This window comes from Alligator mississippiensis, chromosome 2 (assembly GCF_030867095.1).
Source record: "Alligator mississippiensis isolate rAllMis1 chromosome 2, rAllMis1, whole genome shotgun sequence".
Classification (NCBI taxonomy): domain Eukaryota; kingdom Metazoa; phylum Chordata; order Crocodylia; family Alligatoridae; genus Alligator; species Alligator mississippiensis.
Genome location: NC_081825.1, coordinates 135,137,827 through 135,159,546, shown reverse-complemented (window position 1 = coordinate 135,159,546; position 21,720 = coordinate 135,137,827). Strand labels below are relative to the sequence as shown.

General features: G+C 42.7%; 1 protein-coding gene across 1 annotated transcript in view; it reads right to left on the bottom strand.

Annotated features, from left to right (window-relative positions):
• TECRL (trans-2,3-enoyl-CoA reductase like) overlaps positions 1–21,720 on the bottom strand; it is a 161,251-nt gene that overhangs the window by 42,106 nt on the left and 97,425 nt on the right. The window contains exons 3-4 of the mRNA XM_006267171.3: positions 13,159–13,203; positions 4,650–4,753 (exon numbers count right to left, since the gene is read on the bottom strand). Coding sequence (XP_006267233.1) covers positions 4,650–4,753; positions 13,159–13,203 — 149 coding nt within the window. The remainder of the gene's footprint in view (positions 1–4,649; positions 4,754–13,158; positions 13,204–21,720) is intronic.

Here is a 21,720-nt window from a genome sequence, read left to right as displayed (position 1 = left end):
TGTGATGAGAGCTCCCATCCTTTGGAGCCAACACACACAAAAAAACTACAAGGGCAGGAACAATGTAGCTTCCATTTCACAACCCTGCAGGTTGTTTTTATGTAAATCCAATGAAGTTCTATTGGTTTTTGCTGAGGCCTGGCTGGGAACTGTCTTGCTCATGGGGCAGCTGCCAGCCAGCCCTCTGTTGGGGAAGGATTCCCTGCCTAGCTGGGGGCTTTCTGGCAGCTGTTTCACATGTGGGACAGCTGCCAGGATTCCCTCACCTGAGCCGGGGAGCAGGGAGCTCCCCAGTCCCAGCACTCCTCAGATCCTGTGGAGAGCCAGGAGCTATGCAGTGCTGAGACAGGCAGGGCAGAGAACAACCCCATCCTGGCACAGGACTGGGGATAGACAACTCCCCTGTGTCCTGTTTCCCTCTGCTGGTGTGGCTACATGAACACTACTGCACAGTAGGGCTGTGCAAAATGGCACTATTCCATTTCGACTTCAGTTTCGAGGTTTGGATGAAACAGTGTTCTGTTTCAAATTTCATCCTAAATTGAAACAGCTGTTCTGTTTCGCTTCATTGAAACAGTGAGGCTGTTTCGATGCTGTTTCAATGTTTAGCCTGACCATCAGGCTGGGGAAAGGAACTCAGTTCAGCTGGGCTGAGTTCCCAACCCCAGCCCCACTATCAGGCTGGGGAAATGAATTCAGCCCAGCTAGGCTGAGTTCATTTCCTCAGCGAGACCTTCATGCTGGGGAAAGGAACTCATCCCAGCTGGGCTGAATTCCCAACCCCAGCCCCACCATTGGGCTGGGAAAATTATTGTCACACTGAGGAAAGGAATGCAGCCCATCTGGGCTGAATTCATTTCCCCAGCCTGATGGTGGGGCTGAAGATGGGAACTCAGCCCAGCCCAATCTAGTGCAGGGGATGGGAACTCAGCCCAACTGGGCTGACTTCCCAACCCCAGCCCAATCTAACGCACTCAGCCCAATCATCTGGGCTGAGTTCCCATCCCCATTCTGATCATAGGACTGGGGAAGGGAACTGAGCAATAGGGCTCCGTTCCTCTCCCCAGCCTGATTGCAACACTTGGGAGGGGAACTGAGCCTGGCTGAGGAGACAGGGAGAGCCAGGGCTGTGCTCCTGGCTGCTGCTGGGAGTGCATCCCTAGTTCTCCCGTCTCCCACCATCTCACGGCTGGCTGCTTTGAAACTCAAATGTTTTGAAACTTTTGAAAGGTTTCAACTAGCCTCATTTTGTTTCGAGGATGTTTTGAAGCCCTTTGTTTCAATTCAATTTTGCTGTTTTGAGCTTGAAATGAGTTGAAACTGTTGAATTGAAACAGCCAGTGAAATTTCACACAGCCCTACTGCACAGTAACTATTGTGTAGTTAATCTAGTACCTGTATTTACCGGTATTAGCTAACTGCACAGTAGACTTATTTACTGCTCTCTCATTCTGATCTCATGGATCTTGAATTCTTTCCTACAGAATGCCAGAGCTTTAAAAGATGGGTTGGGAGGTGGTTAACATTCATTATGGGGCACAGGACATCTGGGTTTATATCTCTTCAGAGAAAGAAAGAAATTGAACTCAGGTCTGTCCAAATCCCAAACAAGAACTCTAAACATCATGAAAAATGAAAGCAGTAGCAACTACTACATTTTATTAGGCAGTCAGCCCAGTTGGTGCATCATAGGGGATTAAGGGCATTTCTACACCATGGCAGCAGAGAGTTCAATCTTGCCTCTGAGGAAATAAACCTCACCCACTTACACTTGCTCCACACATATAAACCCAGGAAAGGAGGAAGCAAAGACTTCTCAAACAAGCTTTAATCCCCTATTCTTGAGAACAACAGAAACCCATGTCCTAACAATGCGCCCTCTGGGCACCCTCAACAACTTCCGGGTTTGATGTGCTTAAAGCAGAAGTGGGTAGGCAGGGCTTATTTCCACAGCAATGTGACTGAGCTCTCTGCTAACCTTTAACAAAGGATTACCTGGTTTCATTTTTCCCAAATGGGCTTAGATGTGAGATGGGTCTTGAGCTGCTCAGCTCAATCAGGACCAAGGTACTACTGAATATGCACAGGGGCAGTACTGTTGGCGCTTGTGGAAACTCAAGGTAAAAAAAATGTTGTCTCTGGTGTTAGGTAGGAGTTGAGTGGGGATTTCAGGATTGTTATATTGGATTTAGGTACCAAAATTCTACCTAGGTCTCGATTGAGACTTCTAAATCTTTTGAATCTTCCCTGTTTTTCTGGACCATGTCCTCTGCCTACTAGGATGTAGCATACTACTGGATATGAAGGGAAATGACAAAACCTGCTTACCAGTGAGAAGGTTAAGGGGTTATTAATTCCCAGCCTGTAAGTACATACATGGGAAACAAAACATTGATAAAAAGGGCCTTTTCATTCTGGCAAACAGCCAATGGATGGAAGGTGAAGTGACCAACTCTGACTAGAAATAAGGTGTACATTTTTTTATATTGAGGGTAATTAACTACTGAGACAACTTGATGAGAGCTGCAGTGGATTATTTATCACTGATACTTTTAAAATCAAGATTGGGTGTTTTATTTTTTTTCCTAGAGCAGTGCTATATTTCAAATAAGAATTAATTCAGGGACATCTTACAGTCTGTGTTATAACTGAGGTCACATTAGGATGTCACTGTAGTTCCTTTTGGCTCTATGATTACTGAATCTATGAATGTCACACCAGGTCATAGGTGACCAGGTCTGGGGCCACTTGAGGACTGAGGTGGTGACCAGGGTAAGAAGGAATGAGCAAAGAGTGGGGACAAGCTGGGTAAAGAAGACAGGAAATAGAGCAAAGCACAAGCCAAAGGGAACAGAAAAGCTATCTGAGATCATGTTAAGCCCTGTTACCAAAGTGCTTCCTGTTCCAGGTCAGGAGTTAATATAGGGGAAGTTGAGGGTCAGCTAGCCACTCCACTGTAGGGTGATCATCTTTTCAAAAATTGAAGGTGGAACACATGCCCCCCCCCCTCCCTGCCTCTCTCTCCCCCCCCCACATCTATATGAAGGCTGAGTGGAGCAGAGCAGGGGCAGATGTAGGCTGCCCACTGTGGGCAGTAGGGTAGCAGGTCAGGATGAATGGCTATACCGATTAGTCTGAGACCACAGATTCAAGGCCACAGCTTGTTAATGAATCTGTTTTTTAAGTGATTGATAATTTATATTCTTAATAATAATAACTCAGTTGCCAATTTGAACTTTTTGTGAGTAATTTAAAGGTAGCATGTAATCAATACCTTTTTTTTGTTTTGTTTTTGCATGCCATGTGCAAAAGACACACCTTGTTTTTTGGAAAGCAAAATGTACAGGAAAAAATTCTACAGTCATGCCAGACAGTGCATACAGTGCATGCAGCAGATAGCTCACCCGCAGCCAGCTCAATGACTCTTCAGGCCAAAAAAACCCCAGCCGCTATACAGTGTTAACCCTTTTACAGCCACTGCCAAATTAGGAGCAGCTTTTGGCTGCTCAGCCAAAAGCTATTGCAGTACAGTGATGGTTGGGAAAGGGTTAGCACTGAACTCCAATGCCCTCGGCTTGCTGACCCAGAAACGTGGCAACCATTTTGGCAGCTGTTACAGCACAGCATCTCCATGGGTCTATTCCAAAGAAGAAAAATCAGCTTCCTCACTTTTACTAATACACATTACAGTTGGGGGGGGTGCTGATTTTTGTGAGAGGGGTGCTTTTGATATGTGGGTAATTCTATCACTTTCAGATAGCAAGACTTTCTAAAGAACTTGTATTTCTGACTGTAGAAAGCAGGAATAGCCCTCTCCTCTCTATCTGGAAAACTTTATTGTGGCTTCTGGAGCTCCCTAAAGTCATGTCTGGTTATTCTGGAGAGTACGTTATATGCAAATTTGCAATGCAGGGCATGTTTTAATTTTTCCTGCATGCAGTTTGTGACACCACAAAGAGGTTTGCGGTGCCACAAACTGCACGCCCCTGCATGTCTGGACACAGCCTATGTGGTTTACAATGCCAGTGATTTCTAATGGCATATAAATATATTACAGTTTAACAAAGTGAGTTTCAGTATGTTTTGCTCATTGAGAAAACATTTCTGGAATCCAGCAAGAAAGAAATTAAAATGATCTAGGAATTTTTAGTTTCCATACTTAGCTTTTCCAACAACCTATATAACCTGATTCCTTCTTCCTAACTTTCTTCTAATGAAAAAACAATGGGTTAAAGCATCAAGACATGACAATCTGATTATCTTTCTGTTTTAATAAGAGAATTACCAGAAATCCATTGTTTTTACTTAATATCTTTCATTTCAGAAGCCAAAGGGCCAGTGCAGTAAATGAATATAGTTGACTAAAGGTCCCAAACTATTATATAAACAAGCAATAAGCTAAAGTTGTTTTTTTTAATTGATTTCTTCCAAGCAAAATTGTTATGCCCATTTTCTAATCTTTAATTGGATGTCTGAGGTACTACACTGATATCTTGGCTGACTATCAATTGAATTCTGGTTTGAGTGGTGATAAAGTAATTATACTAGTTGACATAGAGAAGGATAAGCTGAGCAAGTGGCAGGAATTTGAAGTAAAATGCATCGTACATTAAGATTTATTGTGTTGATTGTCACAAGGACATACTTACTGTGGTCCAACTGACCTGCTGACCCAGGTCTGTAAAATACAGGGTAATGATGGAAGAAACTGCCAGGCTTTGAATGCTAACAGAATCCTTCAGATAGGGTCCATCTATAATGACAAGGAGGCAAGAGTAAATGGCATGAATAATACATATCCTTTTCATGACTCAGCACAAAACGCAAGACAAGGAGCTGAACAGCAATTGTGATTTGACTTCCACCCTGTGAACTGTGCTTTAAAATGTAAAGCTACAACTTCCACCCTGGTTTATAAAAGGCTGAATCCCATTTCACTTTCTCTGTTTAAATGACAGAAATGCAGCTTTATAACTAGTTCATGGCACATCCATACATTGGCAAAATAGAATCAACTTGTGCATATTCCTGCCAGCAGTGCCCTCCCATCTCTTAGCCCAACAACTTACAGGTAAGTGCATTTGCTTTGAGAGCAGGAGGCTGGGGTTCTGAGAGGGGGTCCAAAACTCCACCTTTCACTTCCCAGTGAGGAATGCAAACCACCAGGCCCTTTCTTTACACTTTTGGTCTACAGTAGGGGTATCAAGGATGCAGCCCATCAGAGGTGAAGCAAGGGTTCTCAAGGCTGGAGTATGCCTATTACTGTACACTGGTGGCAGCAGATGGGAACATGGATGAAGGTAAGAGGGGGCTTACCTTCCCAGCTATTGTTGCCACTGCTGCTAATATTGCTGTAGCAGCAGCATTTCTGCTCAGGCAGCAACAGCCCCATGGCTGGGCTTCCTGGGAGTTGAAACTGGTGTCTCATTTACTCATTTCCCCCCTAACTACATATCAGGTGCAAGGCTATGCCTGCTCTGGCAAAGGTTCTTGAGGGCCTGGGGAAACACTATTCTACTTGCTCTATTACCCCTGGCCCCCCAGATACACGAATGCAGCACTTCCCTGCCCAGCTTCTATGTGTAGGGCTGCCCAGGCCATGTCACAGACCCCAGGGAGCCATTGTGAGCCCACCCTCTAGTCAGTGCTCAGAGCTAGTGCCTCACTTGTCCTCCCCTAGTTATGCCACTGCAGCACGTGGGCTGAATCTAGTCCATGGAGCCATGTAATCTGGCTCTTAGGACTCCTAGAGCAGTTGGGAATTCAGAGGAAGAGTGAGTAGGGATGGACTTGCTGCTGAATGTTGAGGTACAGAGCCCTGTTTGGGGATACATTTTGACAGCAGCAGGATGAGTACCATGGCTCCCTGACACAATGGCTCAGGCACCCATGGAAGTTAACACTGGTGATAACCTCTTGCTGCCCGAGGTGGCTCTGGATCTAACCCAATCTAACAATAACTCAAAATACAAACTCCCTCCACTGTTTTGCTTGAATGTTGGTGTTTTGGATCCTCTCCTCCCCCCCACCCCCAGCTATTTGCTTTTGGGTGAAACTCCAGTGATTAGAAGTTCTGCTTCTCTTTGAGCAAGCACTAATAACTCCAGATCTCTGTGGAAACCTTATCTGAAGTAGACAGACTTCTGTCTGAGTACAGAACAGCCTTTCTCACAGTATAACAGAAAAACCTACTTCAAGTCCTAATGAATCCAGTTCCTACAGGAAAAAAAGAGAAGATAAAATGGGCCTTGTTTTGTTTTTTGAGGAGGTATTGAATAAAGCAACAAACTGGGGAGTAGGTGACATCCAGTTCCTCCAATATGTAGCACATTGGGCAAGACATTTCAGATTCCAATTTCACTTTCTAGACTTTGGCTCGTTAGATTGTATATTTTTCAGGGCACAGACTGTCTCTCATTTTGTGTTTGTACAGTGTCTGGCACAATGAGGTTGCTAAGTGCTCCTGGAATACTATTGCAGAAAAAACTGATATAATTCTTTGAACCTCAAGAAAGTCTGACAAGCTTTTTAGAAGACGGTCTAAACTTTTTTATATGTCATACAGATCAACTGATTATTAATACTATTATGTAACATATTATTAACATGGGTCAAACAGCATTTGTAAAACTGAATGCCAGTACTTTTTCCTTTTATCTTTCTGAGTCTCTAAAGAGCTTGCAAACTAGATATGAAAAAAATTCTGCGCCTATTTATAATGAATATCATCTTACTCTTTTAATAATCTCATTGATATCAATAGCTTAATAAGTTTTTATTTGAAGGAAGCCATTCTGAAAGATTCCAAAGAACTAATTTGTCTAGAACAGGTTCTAGGCAAGTCATAAACAAGAACCATATTCTATTCACCAGATATGCACAAATATTCCTTTCACCTCAGTAGGAGTCCCTTATGGAGAACAAGGATGTCTGCTTTGGATCTTTCTTCTTCTATAGTTTAGGTGTGGAAGCATATCAAGATGTTCTCAACTTTGTCCATCAGTTGTTAATGCTTTTGAACAGAATCAACCTATTTGATATTCTATACAAGAATATTCAAAAGCCACCATTTGGGCTGAAGTCAAGTGGATTGCCACAGCCTTGGGGTAGTGGGTAGCATAGTCAATGAGGAACAGGATGAACTAGAATCGTCTTGAGCTGGGGCCCAGGGGTCCCATCAACTTCATTCCAGCACATTCAAAGGGTATGCCGACTAGTGGAACGGGTACCAGCAAGACATTATGAGCAAGCCAAGGTGCAACCACCTGGCACTTGGGACAAAACACACACTAGTCTTTGATTTCCACCCCAGGCCAGAAAACCTTGCTAGTACTTTTTCTTGGATCTTTTCCAACCCCAAATGGTTCTCCCAAGATACATCATGTGCCAGTTTCAAAATCTGGCCCCAGTACCTTTTCAGGACCAACAGCTGAGAGTGCCAGACCTTGTCTTTGACCTTGTCTTTGGCCACCCTCATCAGGAGGTCCCCCTGAAATCAAGACAGGAGCCCTGGCCTGCTAATCTTGCATTCACTATGACCCCTTCCTTGGCCTGTCCCAACTGGCCATATAGAGGGGCATATACTGGATCCTGCCTTTGTCCTGGTTGAAATCTTGGTCTTTCCCCACCTGATTCAGCCCTCTCTCCCAAAGGGCTCCAAAGATTCCCTGACCCTCTGCCTCCTCTGGAGTGGGGCCCATACTGCACTGACCCCTCATCCCTTTCCCTAGGCACTCCTGTTGTCTGGAGAGGGCCTTCTGTCCAATGCACCAACATTTTCTGAATGACCTGGGTTGAGGCCCAAAGAGCTCAGTGTTTAAAAACAGAAAGATCTCCCCTATCTCTGATTTGGTGGGGTTGTGGTCTGTCTCACTTGTATCCATTTGTTTCACCACCCAGATCCACTTAGCTATCAAGCCCCAGCCTTGCCCCACCACCACAGGGGAAAGCTATGTGGCTGGCCACTGAAGCCCTTTTAGGGTCTTCCTGTCCCCTGATAGTCTGGCTTAGGCAGATTATGGTCTAGGGTGAGGTATCCGCATGAATGCATGTGAAATACATACATTCCTCTACCAGGATGTCTGCTGGGTTCACAAATCACTCGTGTACAAATGTCTGGCACAAGTTAGAGTCTATGAGCCCAATGACATGGACCTCCCCATTTTTTACCAGGATCGCATATCCCCTCAGGTGTGGGTCCTTCTGCCTTGCCTCTGAGACATAGGTTTGAGTGTACCCATGATCCATTTGTGGGTAGTCCCAAAATCAATGTTCCTTCTCCCTGCATTGTTGGCATATTATTTTCATCTCTCTTCCTCCTCCTGGGTTGTAGGGATGCTTTAGGTGGCTTTCTTCTCCAGAAGGATAACTCAAGGGAACCTTGTCCTGGCTGCAGTCTCAGACACAATGGAGGTAATGCCTCTACTGGGGAACTTCCTAGAGACCTGGGCTGCTTTCCCTGTAGTCCCAGCTTACTCAGGCCTGGAAGCTACTGGTTCCTCCAGGGCTCTTGACACTCTAACTCTGCTACCAAGAAGTCTTCTACTTTTCACGTAACCTCCTCCAGGCTAACCACCCAATGCTGATACACCCATCTCTGGGCCTTTGCTAGTAGGATGCAGCAGAAGTGTTTGAGGGTCCCTGGTTCCACAATCTCCACAGTCAACCAGAAGTCTGGGTTTAACCAGCTGGTACACAAGTCCCTTAGGTTTGGGGCCAGGGCTTTGGAACTTTGTATCCCAAGACTCTGATCAACACTTGTGCCGATACGCTTCCTTCATGAGACCCAACTAGTTCAGTATGGCTGATTAAAGAATACTGTAGTCCTTGGCTAACTCTGTTCCTAGAGCCTTGTAAGTCACCTGTGCCTCCCCAATTAACAGAGGGGCCACCCTCACAGTCCATATTTCCTGTGGCCACTGAAAGGTCTCCACCACCCACTCAAAAGTCATGAGGAAAGCTTCTGGATCATCTTCAAGTCCCATCTTGGGGAGGACTCCACCCTCTATCCTTTGGGATCCATGTGACTCACCAACTTGGGTGGGAGTCTGTCTCCACTCCAACTGATATCTCAGGAACTCCTGCTGTTGTAGCTGCTGGTCTCTCTGGAACTGCTAGATTTGTTGGTTCTGCTTCTTTTAGAATTGCTACTGCTAGAGTTGGAACTGCTCAAACGGCTGCTGTTGTTGCTGCAGCAGCCCCTTCAGCCATTTTATCAGGAGTCCTGTTTCCATTCCTGGAGTTGGCTTTAGAATACACATGTTCTCCACCACATATAGTGGACTGTCACTGTTTACAACACTATTTTATTTTCCTTGGGTTACATTTGTCCTCACAGGAAACACCATAATTACAAAACAAACACATACATAGATTCATAGATGTTAGGTCCTGGAAGGGACCTCATGAGATCATCAGGTCCAGCCCCCCTGCACTTAGGCAGGAAGACTGCTGGGGTCAGGTGACCCCAGCAAGGTGCACATTCAGTCGTTTTTTTAAGATCTCCAGGGTAGGTGATTTTACTACCTCTGTATGGAGTCTGTTGCAAATTCTGGACACTTGAATCGTAAATATTTTTTTTTTCCTTATGTCCAATCTGAAGTGATCTAGCAGTTTTTGTCCATTGTTCTGTGTCTTCCCCTGCAGTGCCTTGGTGAACAGATGTACAGGGTTCCAAGGCCCCAGGCCCTGATGTACGCCCCTTATATATTTATAGGCTGCCACCAAATCTCCTCTAAGTCTCTTATCCAGGCTGAACTGTCCCATGTCTTTCAGCCTCTCTTCATATGGCTTGATCTCCAGACCTCTAATCATATGTGTGGCCTTCCTTTGGATTCTCTCAAGCTTCTCCACAACCTTCTTGAAGTGCAGCACCCATAACTGTGTGCAGTACTCCAGCTATAGTCTCATGAAAGCCAAGTAGAGCAGAAGAATGGCATCCTTAGTTTTACTTGAGATGCATCAGTAAATGCATGCCAGTTTTTTATTCTCTTTGCCAGCTACGGCATTGCATTGGTGGCTCATGTTCATTTTCTGGTCTATCACAACTCTGAGGTCTCTTTCAGATGTCGTGCTCGAAAGTGTAGCACTGCCAAGCCTGCAAGTATGTTGCAGATTATTCTCCCCAGATGGAGCACTTTACATTTCTCTATGTTAAATGGCATCAGGTTTTGATCCACCCACCTTGCAAGTTTGTCCAGGTCAGCCTGTATCTCCAGCCTGTCCTCTAGCATGACCACACTCCCCCATAATTTAGTGTCATCCACAAACTTTGCTAATACGCTTTTAACACATGAATCCAAATCATTGGTGAATATGTTGAAAAGCGCTGGTCCGAGTAGTGAACCCTGAAGGATGTCATTGGTCACCTTACACAATGTCCACTCAATTCCATCTAATTATATTCTCTGGGTCCTACCTTGGAAACAGTTTCCTAGCCACTGAACTGTAACATTGTCAAGGCTGCAATTTCTCAATCTTACCTTGAAGATGTCATGGGAGACTATGTCAAAGGCCTTTTTAAAATCCAAGTATATGACATCAACCTCATCTCCCTTATCCAGGTGGTGAGTAACCTGATTGTAGAAGGAAATGAGGTTGGTCAGGCATGACCTGCCTGCAATGAACCCATGTTGGCTGTCCTTAGAGTACTGCCTTCAATTAGCCTATCACTAATGGATTTTTTGATCATTTTTTCTGGGATTTTTCCAGGGATTGAGGTCAAACTGATTGTCCTATAATTCCCTGAGTCCTCCTTTCTTCCTTTCTTGAAGACAAACACCACCCTCTTCCAGTCTTCTGGGACCTCTCCCAAGTGTCATGAGTTCTCAGGAGCTTTGCTATTGGTTTCACAATGTTGTCAACCAATTGTTTCAGCACCATCAGGTGTAGTTCATCTGGTCCTGCTGACTTGTAGCTATTCAGCTTCTCTAGCTGTTCCCCCACAAGATCTTCACCAACTATGGGTGGGTGATCACCCCCATCTTGATTATCTTGTATCCTGTCAAGCAGGCTAATACCGTTAGACTGGTGAAATACTGATGTGAAGTATTTGTTTAGGAGTTTGGTTTTCTCCTGAGTATTGGTTATCAGCTATCCCATTTTGTTCAGCATGGTTAACAATAAAGGGTTAACTCATACCTACTAGTCCTTTCCTGGACCCTGAGAAAATAATTTTGAATATGTTCTGTGACTTCAGTTTTTCCTTTTCTCCCTTCCCTGGGAGCTTTTAACTTCATTTGGGCCATCAAATCATTCCAATCCTCCTAGACAGGCAGGAAATCTTTTTTCAACTTCCTGCAGCAGGGCTACAGCCCCTGAACCCTGCACCCTGTTACAGAGGCAAAGAAAAAAAGAATCCCAGTCAAGCATTCTTCAACAAAACTGAGGAGAATAAAAGCTATAGAAAAACAAGAATCAGTGAAGGCAAAACCAGGAAGCAACTGCAGGGTCAAAGGTTAAAATAAGAAAGCTCATAAGCCAGTGAATTCAGGATAACACATGCTGTTCCACAAGGGATTTAGAGAAGTCAGTGATTGAAGAGCTTGGACTATTTGAATCTCAGATGTTGGGAGTAGACCCACAACCAAAGAGCTACTCCTGCAACTGAAACTCAGGAAATGATGAATTGTGAGGGACAGCAAACCAAAAAAAAAAAACAATAGGAATTGCAGTGAGGGTCTAAGAATGGGGACATAGAGGAAAGAATGACAGACCACAGCCATTGCTCTGTGAAGGAATTTAAAGAGTTATTCAAAATAAAGAGATCAGCCTACTCCTATTTGGAGGCATTGATCCTAAGCCTATCCAAAATTAAAGGATGAGTCAGGAAGTCTACAGATTCCATAAGGCAGATAATAAAAATGCAGGGAAGGGAGTGTGGTAAATGCAAGGATACCAGATAGCGACCTTGAGCAGAGGATCCAAGAAAGCACGCACTACTTTGCAAAGCACTTAGGGGAATTAAAGTGGCTAAGTTTGAACCTTCTGGAGAATGAATTCCTAGGTTTATCCACAGGACAAGTTCAGAATGGACACAGGTAGTTAAATCTTCTAATATTATCATGTCCTTCAAAAATTATTACAATCATAGTAGGTCAGCCTTCATGGCCCATATAGTCCTTGATTTTTCTGCTAAGACCATCAATAAATATTACAATTTGGATCACATATTCTTTCCTGGTCATCTGTCACAATTTGATCATCTATAAGTGCCAGAGATGCTCCTTATGCAAAGGTTGACATTTTATTGCTCTACATATAACCTCTGGTAAGAGCACAACTATACATACACCAAAACTGGGCATATGCACTGCTGAAGGGGATCACTACTTCCCATCTTCCCCTAGTGGCTAAGGCACTCACATGGGAAGTTGGAGTTTGTAGGCCCCACTCACCAAGAGGGGATTTAAACTTAGTACTAAGCTGGGAAGTCAAGGACACCCAGATTGAAATGCCCCCAGGGCAAAGCGGGGGCAGCGGCTAGAAATCAGCACCCCTAGCTTCATCCTTCCCCTTCCTCCCCTAATGCCCCACCCACTGAGTTCTGATGGGGAGAGGGGAGAGGTAAGAGAGGGACATACCTCCATCTATTTTCTGCTCCTGAGTCTAAGTCTGGTAGCCATGGGTTTCTCCATTTTAGAACATCAAAGTCTTCTACACATTAACAAGGGGCATATATACAGGCTCTGGTTACTACTGCACATAGTCAATCTGTGTGAATACATGGTCGCTAATAGTCATCCATGTGTGCAGGTCTGTGTGCCTAGGAATAGAATTCCAGCCTATGTACAGATGGCATTTTGGGCACTTAGATGAGTGAAAATGCCATGTAGATGACATGCTTAGGAAGGAGGCAGAATGCCGCCCTTGGTGTCAAGAGGTAGGTTTTGCACTGGAAACTGAAAACCAGTCTCCTTTTTCATGTTAATGTTTACTAAAAGAAAATTAACAGAATCAACATTATACAATGCATGTGAAAAATCTTCAGTTCTGTTCGTCAGTGGGGAAGCTAATTAGATATCCAGACATATTAATTAGGAAAAAAAGTTTGAATGGCTTAGCCATTGCATATATACAATGCAATATAATTAGGCAGAAACATCAGAAATAGATTAGAAATATACTAGGAGGTTGTTTGACAGAAAAATAACTACTCACTTCGTTCCAGTTGCAGGCCAACCCGGGAAGGGTACCACTGGGGGCCTATTAAAATCATAAAGAATTACATTTAATTTCATGGTATAGCTTCTAAACCTCATTTCTTACTAGTAGCAAGTGTACTTTTTTGCTGATAGCTAGAACTGTGAGACCATAAAAATGTCTATGTGCTTTAGCTATAAATGAAAAATACAATAGTAATATGGGATGAATATACAGTGCAATGTATACAGTTAGAAAAGAAATATCCCATCCCCAAAACACTCTGGCTGGCTCTACTGGAATGCTGAATTTACAGTCAGCAGATGAATAATGCAGATTGCAATGTATCAGAATAATCAAACCTTATGGCATAATGGCACTGGGGACTTTGTACATATAGGTTAGTGATGGAAGAAGTCCATCTTTTTGCTGGAACTTGACAGATTTACCAAATTTCAAATAAAAAGATATGGGTGGACTGGAGAGGGGAGAAGAGGGGTTATTTTCCTATTAAAGTGGTTAGAAAAATGTGTTCTTTCGTACAGTGATAAACTGTTAACGTTTCCTCACCACCCTCAAAAGGATCAACCACTTCGCTTTCAGCCTGAAGGATAATATTGGCCGTATTTTTCAATATGGGGTTCTTCATCTGATCATTATCTGTTTATCTGTCTGTCTGTCTTTCTATTTCTAAGGAAAGCAAACATATTTGCCAAATTTTCCTTTTGTCAGAAATGTAGGTTTCTTTTGTAGGGAAAAAGAAAACATAGCTATTTTAATGGAAAATGTTCAGTTACCCCATTTTCTACTCTCCAAGCCACAAACTCAATGTTGGAGCAAAGCAGGAAGTCAGGGTCTGTTTGTTTTGCCCTCTGGCAGGGACAGGAAAGAATTCATATTTATTTTTTCTGTAAATTATTTTAGAAGCAGGAGAGACCCTGAGTCCATTTCTTGATATGCCACAATCATTAAGTGCCTCTAACTGCCTCTGGATTCTGTTCCCACAATAAACTTAATTTTCAAGGGAATCAGCACGTACATGGAGACGCTATAACAGCCCTAATACTGACTACCTCCATATGGATCAAAGATGCTGGGAAACTGAGAAGGCCAGGAATTCATCTTTTCATGGGGTGCTCACTGTTCTAATGGCTCTTTACAGTTTTTGTTGCCTGGGATTGCTGAAATAACACGCAAAAGGAGGAATGCACATCACTAAGAACAAAGCTAAACAAGCTGGATGATTAGTAGAGAACTGCTTATTAGCTATGTGACATTGAAGTAATGAATATAATTGACTTTTAAGGATGTGAAATGCCTGCTGTCTCTAAGACAAACAACTAGTACTGGTTTTCATCCAGGGGCAGCAGCTGATTGTTAAAGCTACTTCATGGGTCAGTTAAAATACTGGTGGAACAAAGCAGGAGGCAACTGTGTAGAAAATAAGGTTTTGGGTGAATTCTGTTACAACCTTTCGGAATGGAAAAATTACAGTTATCTTGTAGAGACAAAACTTTATATCCTGGATAATTTGCTGAAGACATAGCAGGTACTTATATACGTTCCTGCTGTATTGTGTCAGAGCAGACTCAATTAATCAAGTCTGTTGGAGTGTGGTAATTACCAGAATGGTAATTACCATGTTCCTTAGACTCCAGTGCCATGTGTGTCAGTGTCCCCATGCTGAAAAATGGTGGTGGGGGTGCTTTAACTAAAGCTCATTTAACGAGCTTTAGTTAAAGTGCCCCCGCCACCCCTTTTCAGTGTGGGGACATTGATACATGTGATGCTCTGGAGCCGCTCTAATTAAAGTGCCCCGCCTTCCTCCCCCATGGAACATGTGTATAAGCACTTAGACTAAGAATATAGGTTACTTTAAAAGCATCCACCTAGGTTTAGCCATGGCCAGCTAACATGTTTTGCAGGCCTTCCACCATGGTTACACTTGTGCTCCTGTGTTTTATATACAAATTAAAGACATAGCCAGATTTTTTAAGTGCAAGTTGTTTTCTTGACAAAGTCTTAAGGAATAGAGATGCTTTTAAAAATGCTTGCTTCACTATCAGTATCACATGGTTCCTGTGAAGGGGTTGATTCCTAGAAGGAATATTGACTTTCAATGTGACAAATATTCAGAAACAGACATTCCCACAGACAGGCCTTTCTATAGGTCTGTTACATCTACTGTACATGAGAGAGGCTCAGGAAAACTTGATATAGATTAATAGATTGTAGAGTTGGAAGGGACCACAATGGATCATCGTGTCCGACCTCCTGCCCCTGGCAGGAAAGAGGACCGAGGTCAGATGACGCCAGCCAGGTGACTAGCCTCCTCTTGAAGACCTCCAAGCTAGGTGATAGCACCACCTCTCTTGGAAGCCCGTTTCAGATCCTGGGCACCCTGACTGTGAAAAATTTCTTCCTAATATCTAACCTAAATCCACTCTCAACTAGTTTACACCCATTATTCCTAGTCACTCCCTGGGGCGCCTTAGTAAACAGCTTGTCCCCTATTCCCCGTTGACCTCCCCTAATAAATTTATAGGTGGTCACAAGATCTTCCCTCAGCCATCTCTTGTGAAGGCTGAAGAGATTCAGCTTTCTCAACCTCCCCCTGTAGGGTCTATCACGAAGGTCACTAATCATGCGAGTGGCCCTCCTCTGGACCCTCTCGAGATTCCCTGCGTCCCTCTTGAAGTGCGGCACCCAAAACTGGACACAGTACTCCAACTGCAGCCTGACCAGTGCCGCATAGAGGGGGAGCATCACCTTCTTTGTTCTATTAGTCATGCACCTGCTAATGCATGACAAGGTGCGATTAGCCTTGTTGATGAGGCCATGTGAGCTAATAGTCTGAGAGGAATAAAGTAAAGGGGGAGAATGCAAGCATTATTGTTTCGTTTTTTAATTCATAGCAATGTGGCTATTCAAATTAAATTTGTGAGTTGCTGAGCACTTTGGAAAACCCATCCAGAGTCATACAAATGGCTTTATGTGTTTAGAATATACATAAAAAAAAAATCTTTCAGGAAAGCACTTAGAATCAAGACGTACAAGCAGATAGATTGCAGTGAAACAAGTTGTGGATATCTATACAGACATTAGAAAGGAGTATTTCTTGAAAATACACTTGATGGAGAGGGGTTTTTTTGTTTTGTTTTGCTTTGGTTTTGTGTTTTGTTTGTTTGTTTTTGTTCTCTGTCAGAATTCTGTAGCAGAGTAGAGGCATTAGACAATTGCCACTATGCTGCTGGCCAAGATCAATTTCAGCTCTGATCTCAGCAGGTCAAGAAATACCCACAAACTGATGTTTGAAGCACCAGGGAAGACCTATCTATCAAATAAGCAGCAACTAGGTTTTTCAAGGTACCACAACAGACCATGGCTATTAAAGATAAAAAGAAGATAGAGAAACAGCAGCTGTCAGACTTGTCAAGCAGGTTATGATTTGCTCCAGGACAGCAGATATCAATAGTTATTTGGGAGACTAAAATGGGATGTACTTGTGTTAAATTGATTTTTTTTCCTCCTTGTATTACAGTATATTTCAATAAAAACCAATTTACCTGATCCTTCGGCAATGTGCTTTGAAGCATGGCTCATAATCTTCAGTAGGGCAAACAGAGGTTGTGCTTTTTGGCATGTAATCTTATATTTCAGTGCAGTAACCCAACTACACCAAGGCTCTGAAAACAGATCCAAAGAACTAAACCTAAAAGAAAGGCCAGCATTTGCAGGGAAACCAAAGGTACAAAGAGTGGTGACCAAAACCTGTGGTGTGATGTTGGTCAAGTCACTGTCCCTTCTCATTGACTCTGGTTTCCATCTCATCTCTAGAACATGTCTACAGAATAAATTTAACACAATAGAGAGCTGTGTACTTAGGCACAATGTGTGAATCTGGCCAGGCTGCTTCTTAAGTTGGAAGCACTATGTCTGCATACAGCTTATGATAAGCTAAATAGCACTGCTGAGTGAAAGAAGATATGTTTACACAAGATGCTTTACTGCACATTAAATTAGTCAAATGTGCTGTTTGCTAGTACCGACATATATAGGTATTAGATAAATGGCATATTAGGTAATGTGAAGTAGCACACATTTAGATACTGACTGGGAGCAATTTTGCTCATGCTCAGCCCAGGAAGCAGGGGGTCACTGCTGCCTGGCCAAGCCCCAATACAGGGAGCTGTCAGGACAGGTTCCAGTGTACATAGGGCCAGGAGACAGGTGCCCTTGCAGCTGGCACAGTATTCCTGGTCCCATGTACATCAGGAACTACCCCCATGTGCCCCTGCCAGCCCCCGGGCTGGCACCGAGGGGAGCCTGGAACTCCTGGCTGCTGCAGGGAGGCAGAGCAGGGCAAAAGTAGCCCTGGACAGGGCTGCTCCCATTGGGTGTAAATCTGTGCCCAACAGGGCACATGTGTAGATGTGCTCCTGGCCACGGCCATTTCTTATTGCACCTTATTTTACTGCTCAGTAACCTTACTGCATATTCTTTGCACAAGTAGATGTCCCCAGAATCAGTTAGCTCACCCTCATGCTAATTAGCTTTCCTGCAGTGCCGTATGGACATGGCTATACTGATTCTGGGCTTAAGCCATCCATAACACACCTGAGGATGCACAGAGCCTCAAACTTTTTTATCTGCTTAATTCTTTGGGCTAGAGACCCTCTCCCACTCTGTGTCCGTGCAGTGCTTAGCCTGCTGGGACCTGAATATTGGTTGAGGCTAAGAGGAGTCATGCAACTTGCTGGCATCAGAATGTCCAGTCTTGTGCAATTCAGCTCATCTTGGATTCTAACCTAAAGGTAATGACTTCCAGCTTGCATATAAATTGGAAAAAGGTTGTGGTTCAGCTGGGACCTTCTATACTAGGAGTACCCAGGGATCCTGCAGTAATTGATACTGCCTTCTAGGAAGAATATTGCTACCTCTTCTTCTCCAGTATATACAGAGAGTGAATGACTACCTTCATTCTCCCAACCTGATAGAGCCTTGTTTTGAAGGAGAAGGGAACATTAGCACACCTTCAAATGCTTGCTTTTTCTACTAGTAACTTTGAGGGTTGAGTGACTTGCCCATGCATCATATAGGCAATGGGGGCTGGACCCCATTGTGCAGTATACTTTAGTCATGTTTGCAACACTTCTACACATTAACATAAATACAAAATTTCTTGAGCAGAAATATCATAAAAGCAAGGTATATTTTGTATTTAAAAAAATTATAAATCACTTACACTTTTTTCAAGAGTTTTCAGGTTTTTATAGAGGGAAAATAATATGTCTCAACAGTTTCCAATGAAAAAATTCAATTTTAGATTAAAAAAAAGGTTCAGATGAAAAATATCTACTAGGTATAACTGCACAGTAACCGGCATTACTGTGTAATCACATCCCCACATGGCTTCCTGGTGATACCGACTACATTAGAGTTTGGTGAGACCAGTAATATATTTCCTGAATATTTTGAGTATTGGCTAAAAAATATCTAAACATCATTGAACTAGCAGATATTAGGGAATTCTGGTGCTCTCCTGGAGGGAGAGAGATTACAGGAAGGTTTCTAAATCTGTTGCATGAGATGCCTACTGTGCAATAGCTCATTACTTATGTGCAGCAGTGTCATGGGGCATGAACCCTGATACAACACTACTGCACCCTGATAACAAGCTACTGTGAAGTAGTAATGAGCTACTGTGCAGCCGGTATCACCAGGAAGCCATGCGGGGTTGTGATTACATAGTAACTCTGGTTACTGTGACGTTATTTAGTACTTGGGTATGCAAGTACTAAATGACTGCTCAGGAACAAGTACACAGTCAGCATCTTCTGCTCACTCCACAGGATGTCACTGAGGCCAACAATTTAGCAAGATTCAAAAAAGGGACTGAGCAGTTACAGATAGGGAAAATGAGGCACCACAAAGCGAATTGAGTTACCCAAGGTCATTCTGCAGGTCAATAGCTGACCTGGAAGTAGAACACTTTTCTCCTGAATGCCAGTTCCATGCCATAGGATGAAACTTTTCTTTTTAACTCTGCACTTGAAAAGTTCTGTTTTCTTCTCATGTATACCAAGAATAGGCAACTAGTACTGGTGGTGTAGAAGCATGGGGAAAGACAATACGTTAGCTTCAGGAGATTCAGGAATATGTGCTGCAGTTCTCTGAGGATAATTTATCTAAAGACTTGAACACCCAGCATTTTGAAAGGATAACCTGATGCACCTTACTCTGCCCATTGCATTCACCTATTGCTCTCTCTTTGGAGAAGAAACCATCTCTCTTCTCCATGTTTGTACAACAACTAACATAGTAGAATCCTGGTCCATGACTGTTGCCAGCTCCCTGTCCTATCTAAGCAAGAATAAATAAGTGACTACATTAGGCAAATATCCAATCCATTTGGCCAAAGTGTGTACATATTCCATTTGAATGCAGGAAGAAAAAACAACAGGACAAAGCCATTGACTTTTCTTTTTCTATGCATTTGGACTAAAAATCCCAAGAAATGAGTCAGCCTAAAACCAAAGGAATGCAGGGCCTTTCAAATTTAAAAGTCTATATACATTTTTAAAGGTTCCAAATGATATTTTATCAGTCTGACTCCACTTGACTGTAATAGGAACTTCATGGTTAAAAAGCCACAGAAAGCTTTGAAAGATCAAAGCTAAGCTACAACTCAAAGCTACAACTTTTCCAGTTACGTGATTGAAGAATTCCTATAATTTGTGTACCATTTCCTAAAGGTAAGAAAACTTTCACTGCTTTGCCTATCCCACAGTAAATTATGTATTTATTATACACTAAGTAGTTGTATAACATTAGGCTATACATTTAATGCATATCACAGCAAAGATAAGACAGAGTCCACATTTCTTCCTCTGTGAAATTAGACATTTTCTCTACAGTTCAGCCCTGTAAGAAATAGAAAATGGTTTTGACAGACATTGTTTAGAGATAATTAGCACACTGACTTTCCATGAGCAGCTAATTTTATTATCGGTTAAATTGTTTGCTTCTGATTGTATTTTACTACCCATGCATCTCTAATAACAAATAGGCTTAATAATTATGAGCAACACCTGCTGTGTTATGCATAGGGCAATATGAACAGCAAAATTACTATAATCAATCAGTGATATCACGTTGTTAAAAAACTGTGAAAATGTGGAATGTTCTGTGGTAAATTGCAATAGGAGTGAAATATAATATCCCCGCTATGATCACCTGACCTTATACCCCTTCTGAGGCATGTAACAGAATTTGCCCATGAAACACCCTTTACTAATACCTGAGAAATGCACCCCATAAATGTAATCAGGTCATAGATCTCATAATTATACAATATTGGCAATAGGTTCGTTAGTGCATGTAACTAGCATTCCTCAGTGCATGACTCGCATCTGAAAAGTAAGCTTGCCAAAACATGACAAAGTGAATGCTGGACAGATATAGGTATTCAGAACTGTGACCATTTAACAGTAGAGGTCAGGAATGCAATTATTCTTAGTTGTAGCAGGAGTGTCTGAGAATTCTCAAGAACACTTCTGAGCAGTCAGGAGTTGATAAAGATATCATCATCCTGACAGCTCAAATCTGTGCTGAATTGAAGCTTGTGATTCACTGCTGTGCAGAGATGACATTCTCCTAGGCAGCAAGAGAAATTACTTGAGGCTTTTTTTCTCTGCTTTTATTTTCAGAAAAGTCTAATTCAGCTTAAATTACAATTCAATGATTTGCCAGGCTCATTGAAAACAACAATAAGCAGACCATGACCATCTATATGGGAAGCCACATTGAAGCACCGTAGTGCCACAACAGCAAAGGGAAACAAGCTTCTTAGATTGACCCTAGATAACAGACTGCAGCTTTCATTTGCAAGAAGTGGTCAGGCAGGTGAGCAGTGCTGTTGAAAAGAGACCTTCCATGTACACACTGGGTGTGTCTACATGAGAGACTACTGTGCAGTTGTTACTGAGCATTTATTTAGTACTAGTATTAACAAGTACTAAATAAATGTGCAGTAATCAGAGTTACTGTGCAGTAGTACTGACAAATGTCTTTTAGGTGACATTATTGCACAGTAGCCTAATAAATACTATGCAGCAGCATATTAGCACTGTCCATGCTGTGATGCTGTACTGCACAGTATTTTTCAGCTACTGTACAGTCAGCATCTCATGTAGACATGCCCACTGAAAAGGCAGCATACCACATTAAAGCTGTCAAATTTGGCTCTGGATAGCTGCTACCACAGTATGCATTATTGAATCCAGGTGTAACTGCAGACCAGATCCTTTTTTCTTAAACCTAACTCTCTTTCCATCATTAGATCCATCAAATTCTATTCGGACATCTGTGTTAACAAAATGCATTCAGCAACAAATTGGAACTAATCTCTGAGCATTGTCCTCCAAATGTTTGAATCTGGTCTGAAAACAGAGGAAATGAAAAGAAGTGTGTCTTCCCTCCCTGCCTCTCACTACACCCCAATAACCCTAAGAGCAACTCTGACGTAAGCACTCTGAGCACCCTTAGTCCTTTCCCTGATATTCTATCCTATATAGCTTC